Source organism: Buceros rhinoceros, unplaced genomic scaffold (assembly GCF_000710305.1).
Source record: "Buceros rhinoceros silvestris isolate BGI_N320 unplaced genomic scaffold, ASM71030v1 scaffold12149, whole genome shotgun sequence".
Classification (NCBI taxonomy): Eukaryota; Metazoa; Chordata; class Aves; order Bucerotiformes; family Bucerotidae; genus Buceros; species Buceros rhinoceros.
The window spans coordinates 18,451-26,499 of record NW_010430961.1 but is presented as its reverse complement, the minus strand read 5'-3'; the positions used below and the strand labels follow the sequence as shown (position 1 = coordinate 26,499).

Below are 8,049 nucleotides of genomic sequence, written 5' to 3'. Positions count from 1 at the left end.
GAAGAGAGCTCCAAAACAGATTTGAGAAATGACCAAGAAAAACAAAAATTATGCTGCTTTGTAATGCATAAGAAATTCCCATTAGTCATATGAACAAAGCCCACTTTCTAGTCACATGACATGCAATACTCAAAATTTCATGAGAAATCATCATCGACTTCCTCTGACAGTCTGCAGGAATTACATTTTTGTTATAGATGAGGAGAGGGGATTAAATAAAAAGAAGTGCCTACAAAGTTGTTCAAGAGGTATAGTCTTTTCTTCTTCCATGTAGCAAGACTAGGAAACCTGAGTGGTTATGCTTGAAATCAGCTGAACTCAGCTCCTGGAAATTTTAGAATCATCCTTATTGCTGAATCAGGCCCAAAGAGCCATCCATCCCTCCACACAGTTACCATTCCTTACTAAATTTAGCATGTTTCTATTCAGCTGAACAAAGGGCTAGTTTGAATTTAATTAAACTTAATACTGTTTTCTTCAAGACTTGCTTATTATCAACAGTAAAAAGACTTTTTTTAAAAAGAACTACACATGGAAAAAAAATCCTATAAAAAACGCTGCTAGCTTTGGGAGATGGAAAAGGAGAAAGGCAATAATGATGATACAGTCGCTGTATTCACACTTACCTTAATACCAAAGGTGAAGACTGTCATGATTATTTTGAAAATGAGTGCTAAACACAACTGCCATATAGCTGAATAGACTCCAGTGCCTGCTGGACGGTCAGGAATATCATCTACTATTTTGCTTGCATTCATGTCATTTCTGTAGTCACAGAGGGAGGAAGATTCTAACGGCCCACAGTCTGTGAAAAGCTCTTTAATAAGCTCACTGGTGTTGAGCCTTGTATATGGATTAGGAAACGCAATGACAGCTGTTATTGCTGCAACAATAATAACCTCCAGGACAGGATACTTCCCAAATTTCGTAGATTTGCGTCGACGACACCATGCAATGTTTGCTCGGATGAAAAATGCTCCCCAGAGCCCACCAAATACTCCCAGAAGAATAAAAGGAAGCAGTTCAAAAAGGTACCAAGGAGTGTGATATTCCACATAAAAAAGAACTAGGCGGCTATTACCAAAAGGATTGATGGACCTTAAAACAAATGCAGCTACTAAAGCAGCAAAAAATGATCTCCACAAAGTCTTCAGTGGGAAATAGTAACTGACCTGCAAAAGGCAATACATAACAATTATTAGTGACTCAATTAAAAAAACCTGGAAAGACTGTTTATGCATGTGTTACAGTACTGCTGCACACATGGTAAACACTGGAAAAAAAAATGTACTCATGTATTATCAGTATTATTCCCATCACTTGAAGCACTGGTGCTCCAGCATATACTATGTTTTTAAAAAGCTCCACAATTCATACTTATATCAAGTCAATACTAAAGCAGTATTGAAACCACTGCTGTTTTAAGACTGTTAGGAAAGAACAGTAATTTATGCTCAAAAGCATCTCTGTAAGTATCTCTTTCTAGCATTCATAAGAACCAGACTGTTCTAAGCTGCTCTCTCAAATTTCCTGCTAATACTGTTTCATCTCCATTCAACCTACACTGAAAGGTTTCTGGCAGATGTGTTATTTTTATGAAGTATGATTAAAACATTAAAAAAAAAAAATAAACTCCTCAAAACAGAGCATGCAATTTTATACTTAGGCTCCATATAACCTGATCTGAATTTCAAGAAAGTTTTCTTCAGAGCTTTTCACAAAATTCTTTGGCAACAAAGGAATTCCTGAAAATCCCCTAATGATAGAGCAAAATTATTAATGAAAGAATATTTTGCTTCCTTTTTTTAATTCGGAGATTTTTAGATTTTTATTTTTCTTTAAAGATGCTAATGATCTAAATAACATTTAATTAATTATTTATTTAATAAATACATTTTGAAAACAACTAGTGAAAACTAATTTAGCATGAAAAATTTATTGGAGAAGAAAGTTTGGTTAACTTTGAGGTCAGTTTTTTAACATTTTGCCTTATTAATAATAATGAACATATTCAATTGTGTTTAGCGTCTTCAACTTTCAGACAAGTAATGTTTAAAAGCTTGCCTCACAAAACTGTCAAATGGGTTTCTAAAGCCTCTTTCAAAACATAAAAAAAAAAAAAGAGCCTGCTTTTATTCTGTTTTCAGAATACACTCCTAGAATGAAAAACTGCTGTATCTCTATGTAAACTGTTAAGCATTTACTGACTCAGCTCTTCTCGAGAAAAATATAACTGAGAATAAAGCAAAGTTGACATTCATCCAAAGAAAATAAAAAATAGCTTTAGGAGTTCACTGGTAACAGGACTCTTGACTTTGAAATGTCGGTCCAAAAATAATTTCTTTCTTAGGAAAGACTTCGCATCAAAACTGCTGTATCTCTATGTAAACTGTTAAGCATTTACTGACTCAGCTCTTCTCGAGAAAAATATAACTGAGAATAAAGCAAAGTTGACATTCATCCAAAGAAAATAAAAAATAGCTTTAGGAGTTCACTGGTAACAGGACTCTTGACTTTGAAATGTCGGTCCAAAAATAATTTCTTTCTTAGGAAAGACTTCGCATCTTAAAGGAGTCTGAGATTATTCATGTTAAAAGAGATTTTTTATAGTATCTGTCGTTCAGTGCCATCTCTTGACATACCTCCTCCAGACTGAAAAGGACTCCACCAATTGGGGCACCAAAGGCTACAGATACTCCTGCTGCTGAGGCAGCTGATAACACCTGGAAAAGAACAAATATGAGGGGTTTTTTGGGTGGAGGTTTTGGGTTTTTTTTCAGTCTGTGATACTATTTAAATATGAAGAACAGACTCTTTTACAGTTACCAGTTTCTTCCATGTTTCTCTCAAGGACATACAGACTTGTTAATAGAAAAGCATCCAATAAGTGAATCAGAATGCTCTTAAGATGAGGCCATAGCAGCCACCGACCACGTACTAGCCACGATGAAGCCAAGGACACTGCTTGAAGCCTCCCCAGCGAAGCACTCAGAGAAGTCTATGTATCAGGATGAAACTGCTGATGTATCATTTTCAAGAAATTGCAGGAGGCAATTGGAGCAGGCAATTCCCATGTGACATAAAGTAAGCAACCATGGCAGAAGACCAGCTTGGCTGAACAGGGAAATCCTCGTGGAGCAAAAGAGGAAAAAGAAATTGTATCATCTCTGGAAGCAGAGCTGTGGTTCACATATGCAAGAAGACACAAAACGCCAAAGCTCAAATAAGAGTTGAAACTGGCCAGTGTCATGTCAAATAACAAGAAGGGATTTTTAAAATACATTTAATAGCAAGAGGAGATCTAAAGAAAACTGGATCGATACTTGTTGAAGATGGTCATCTGACTAACAGGGATGAGGAAAAAGCAGAGACATTCCATGTGGTTTTTGCGTCAGTTTTTAATAATTCTGACAATCCTTGGGCTGTCTGGTTCCCTGATTTGGAGGACCGCAAGTGTGGGAACAGTGACTTTGAATTTGCAGACACTGAAACTGTAAGGGACCAGCTGTTATCAGCTGGATGTTCACAAGTCCATGAGGCCTAATGGGATTCATCCCAGAGCACTGAAGGAGTGACCAGATGGTCAAGAGGGGTCTTACCATAACATCTACTAGAGGCCTGGGGAGTCTGTGGAGGTCCCTGCTGACTAGAAGCTAGCCAATGTTATTCTAATCTACAAAAAGTGTGTGAGGGAAGACCCAGGGAACCACAGACCTGTTAGTCTAATCTCAGTTCCTGGAAAAATTATGGAGATTATACTGAGTGCTATTAAAAGGCATTTAAAGAATAATGCAATCATCAGACAGAGTCAACCTGGGTTCACAAAAGGAGAGTCCTGTTTAACTAATTTGGAATTCTATGGTAAGGTCATCTGCCTAATGGCCGAAGGGAAGGCACTGGATGTAGCATTTCTGTATTTTAGTCAGGCTTTCGACACTGTTCCTCACAGCAACCTTCTGGACAAGTTCTCCAAAGGTGGGATGAGCAGGTTCACAGTGTGCTGGGTGAGAAACTGGCTGAAGGGCAGGGCTGAGCAGGTTGTAGTGAATGCAGCTGCATCTGGCTGGCAACTGGTCACCAGCAGGATTTCTCAGAGCTCAATTCTCGGACCAATTTGTTCAATATACTTATCAACATCTGGGTGCAGGAGTTGAATGCATTAGCAAGTTTGCTGATGGTACCAAACTGGGAGGTGCTGTTGACTCTCCTGAGGGACAAGAGGTCTTGCAGAGGGATCTAGATAGACTGGAGCACTGGGATGAAATTTAACAAGTCCAAATGTCGGGCACAAGTATAAACGGGGAGAGCAGTGGAAAAGGAGGTGCTGATCCCTTCTCCCTGGTATCCAATGACAGAACACATTGGAATGGTTCAAAGCTGCACCAGGAGAAATTTAGACTGGATGTTAGGAAGCGTTTCTTTACGAGAGTGTGGTCAAACACTGGAACAGGCTTCCTAGAGAGGTGGTCAATGTCCCAAGCCTGACAGTGTTTAAGATGCATTTGGACAAATGCCATTAACAACATGCTTTAGCTTATGGTCAGCCCTGAATTGGTCAGGCAGTTGGACTAGATGATCATTGTAGGTTTCTTCCAAGCAAAATATTCAGTTTTATTCTAGATGTGTGAGATGGAGAAGTCCATCTATCACAAATATTATTCAAGGGTCATAAATCAATGACAGTCTATATAACTCTTATGTCAGTCCTGGCAATTTGTGCTCTGTAGTCTTCAAGCAAAAACTTGTAAAAAGATCTGAGGTGAACTGAAATTAAGGAAGAGGTTAAGAGAAACTGAAGCAGCAGCTGGTCCTTCAGCAACATGGATTAATTATGCCTGGTATATGCCAATGGTTAGAGCGCATGCTAATTGTAAAAATACTGGACAAGTTACTTGCAAGAACACTGACCCCCAGGTGGCAGCTTTTACACACCTGTGGAATAATACAGAGAAACTCGAAGAATTATTATTCTGAGGTGAGCTAAACCACAAATAGGTTAAACGATTTAAGAATACACAGCTTTGAAAGAGGGAGTGAATCCAGGTTTCCCATGTTCTGCAGTCTCCTTCTAGCAGTATGGAAGTTGAGCCTGAACACTGAAGCATGGCTGCGATGACACTTTGTTATTTTACAGTATGAAAATTTCCTTGTATTAATAAGAATGCTAGAACTTGCTGGTCTCTGACTTGTTTTCATTAGCATGTCTCTCTCTATTGGGTTTATGTGACAAGGCTTTGAGAAGTCAGGAAGAGAAGGCTGCAGGGGTGGCTTTTCTGAGAAGACGTCAGAGACTGTCTCCATAACCAAGAGAGCAATTTCCAGACAGCTCCAAAATGGACTCGTTGTTGCCCAAAGCTGAGCCTGACAGTGATGCTGGTGGTGTCTCTGTGATAAGAAAGGGTAAAAAAACCACTGCACAGCAGCTGTCAGAGAGAGGAGTGAGAGAAACAGCCCTGCAGAAACCAAGGTCAGTGAAGAAGAGGGAGGAGGTGCCTCAGGCACCAGATCAGAGATTCCCCTGCACCTCACAGAGAAGACCATGGTGACACAGGCTGTCCCCCTGCAGCCCACGAAGGACCATGGCAGAGCAGATGTCTGCCTGCAGCCTGTGGAGGACCCCACACCACAGCAGGTGGATGTGCCCTGAAGAAAACTGCAGCCCATGGAGAACCTATGCCAGACCAGGCTCCTGGCAAAAGCCATGTCCTGCAGAGAGAAGCCCAAGCAGGAGCAGGTTTTCTGGCAGGAACTTCAGCCTGTGGGGAATCCAGGCTGGGACAGTTCATTTCTGAAGGACTGCACCCTGCAGAAAGAACCCATGCTGAAGGAGTTTGTGAAGGTCTGTCTCCCACAGGTAGCACTCCATGCTGGAGCCAGGAAAATGCATGAGGAAGAAGGAACAGCAGAGACAGTGTTACAAACTCACTGCAGCCCCCACTCCCTATTTCCTTGTGCCACTTTGGGATAGAAGAGTCAAGAAGGAACCTGAGTCTGAGAAGAAGGGAGAGTAGGGGCAAGATGGTTTTAGTTTTGTTTTTATTTCACACTATCCTACTCTGTCATTAATTGTCAATAAAGTAATCTTCCTCCAGTCTACTGTGTTTTGCCTGTGATGGTAATTGGTGAGTTATCTCCCTTGTTCTTATCTTGACTGATGAACTTTTCACCTTATTTTCTCCTGCTGTCTTGTTGAGGAGGAGGGGTGAGAGAGCAACTTGGTGGGCATGAAGGCTAACCCATCACACTCTCGCTAACAAACTCAAACCCAACCCTTTCCCAGGAATGCTTTGTTCACATGTTCAAAAGTTCTCTGCTGAAGGACACTCATCAATTTCCAACATACAGAGCCAAGAACAGAAAAAAATTAAGTAAAATCAAATGGTTGATGAGGAGGAAGAAACACAAACTTACTCTGACATGGGAACACTTTACCTTGGAGAATGCTAGGGATAAGACAATGCATAACTATTGACAATCCAAGCCTAAACACTGTCTGAGAGAACAAATATGGTCTTTTAAAATGCACAGATATTCAATACATTCTAGAAATGCTTTTAGAAGAGCTTACCTCTCTTTTTTTAGCTTCATTTGTGCTGTACTTTGGAAAGAGGTAGGAAAAAATATTCCCACAGCAGCAGGCAACATGTACCAAGGGACCCTCTTTTCCTAAACTCAAACCTGATGCAACAGCTAAGACTAAAGTAATTGTTTTTATCATCAAAGTCCACTTCCCCAAGTAACCTCTGATGATGAAGCCACTCAAAATAGTTTTTATCTGGAAGAAAGAAAAAAATAGTATCTGTTATCACATCCTGCTTTCTTCAGAAAATAATTTTATCATTTTAGCTGCATAACTTCAAAAACAACTTTTACAAATGACTAAATTTATCCACTTTAAAACGTGTTCAGATTGCTACACTGACTCCATTTGGTTGCCAGAGGCTTTCCATTTGCAACTCACTCTAAGACACTGGACAATGGCATACAACAACGTTATCAATTACATTAGTAGAAAATTAATCTGCAGTCGCTTCCATGACTGCATTAATTGGTTTATCATGCAAATTATCAAGTGAAAGTGAGAAAACTCCAGAAGGAAAAATCAATCTGCAGAAACTATACTCAAGGCCACCTATTGTAGCAATATCACTTTTGCACCTATTTTACCCCTCTCTGTTTTCTCCTTATGTTTTACCATCTCTACATAAAAGTTTAACAGTAGATTCCTTGACATGAAAATGGAAAAGATCAGCTCTTCTTCACTAGAAAAGATGTACCACTTGCCTAAGCTATTTCTTTGCCTAATGGTGTCATGTTATTAGCCCAGAAAATATGCCCCTATGTAGGAAATGATATAGCTATCATAGGAAAGGACAATATGCCTATCAAGGGGATGTACACAAAACACTGGGCAGTTGTGTCTAGAAGGCAATGGTTAGCTAAATTTGGAATCAGTTTGGGATGAAAACTCTCCTGGAATAATGACACAGGAGTACTCCAGGGTTATTCAGAGGCAGGAGCTGTCCTATTTCTAAAATACGCATACATAAAGTATTTACAGAATGACAGGAGAAGTGAGACCAACCAGACTCTGACTTCGGGTTTTCCCTCCTGTTCTGTGTACAGTAGCAGACAGCAATTGTAAAAACAAAGAGGCTTTGAGGGTACACATTTTATTTTGTGACTGTCTGATGGTTTGTGCTAGTTAAGGTGATTAAAGCCAGTGCAACAGGAGATCAGTTGCTGTATCAAAGGACCCATACTCTGTCAATGAACCACTGCTCTCTTATCGCCATAGGGAGGGTGGAGACTGGGTGCAGGTTTGGAAATCGCTCTTCAGAAGTCTACTCTCTTAAGCTAAATGATTTCTTAAAAAACCAGTCTAGCAGAAGCACACAGCAAAATCTACAAATTCGTAAGATTCTCTGAAATTTGGAGTATTTCTCTCAGCAACAATTAGCACAATTACATTATTTCCATTTGAATACTTGTATTACTGTATTTCATCAAAGTCCCAGAATGTTCCCTCTTGCCTTCCCCAACCCTGTA

At 39.9% G+C, this 8,049-nt stretch overlaps 1 protein-coding gene across 1 annotated transcript in view; it reads right to left on the bottom strand.

Moving 5' to 3' along the window:
• Positions 1–626: 626 nt before the first annotated feature.
• Positions 627–8,049, bottom strand: part of LOC104499692 (H(+)/Cl(-) exchange transporter 3) — a gene marked incomplete at its 3' end in the record, with an annotated part of 25,866 nt that continues 18,443 nt past the window's right edge. Inside the window, exons 6-8 of the mRNA XM_010143235.1 lie at positions 6,569–6,775; positions 2,643–2,723; positions 627–1,172 (exon numbers count right to left, since the gene is read on the bottom strand). Coding sequence (XP_010141537.1) covers positions 627–1,172; positions 2,643–2,723; positions 6,569–6,775 — 834 coding nt within the window. The remainder of the gene's footprint in view (positions 1,173–2,642; positions 2,724–6,568; positions 6,776–8,049) is intronic.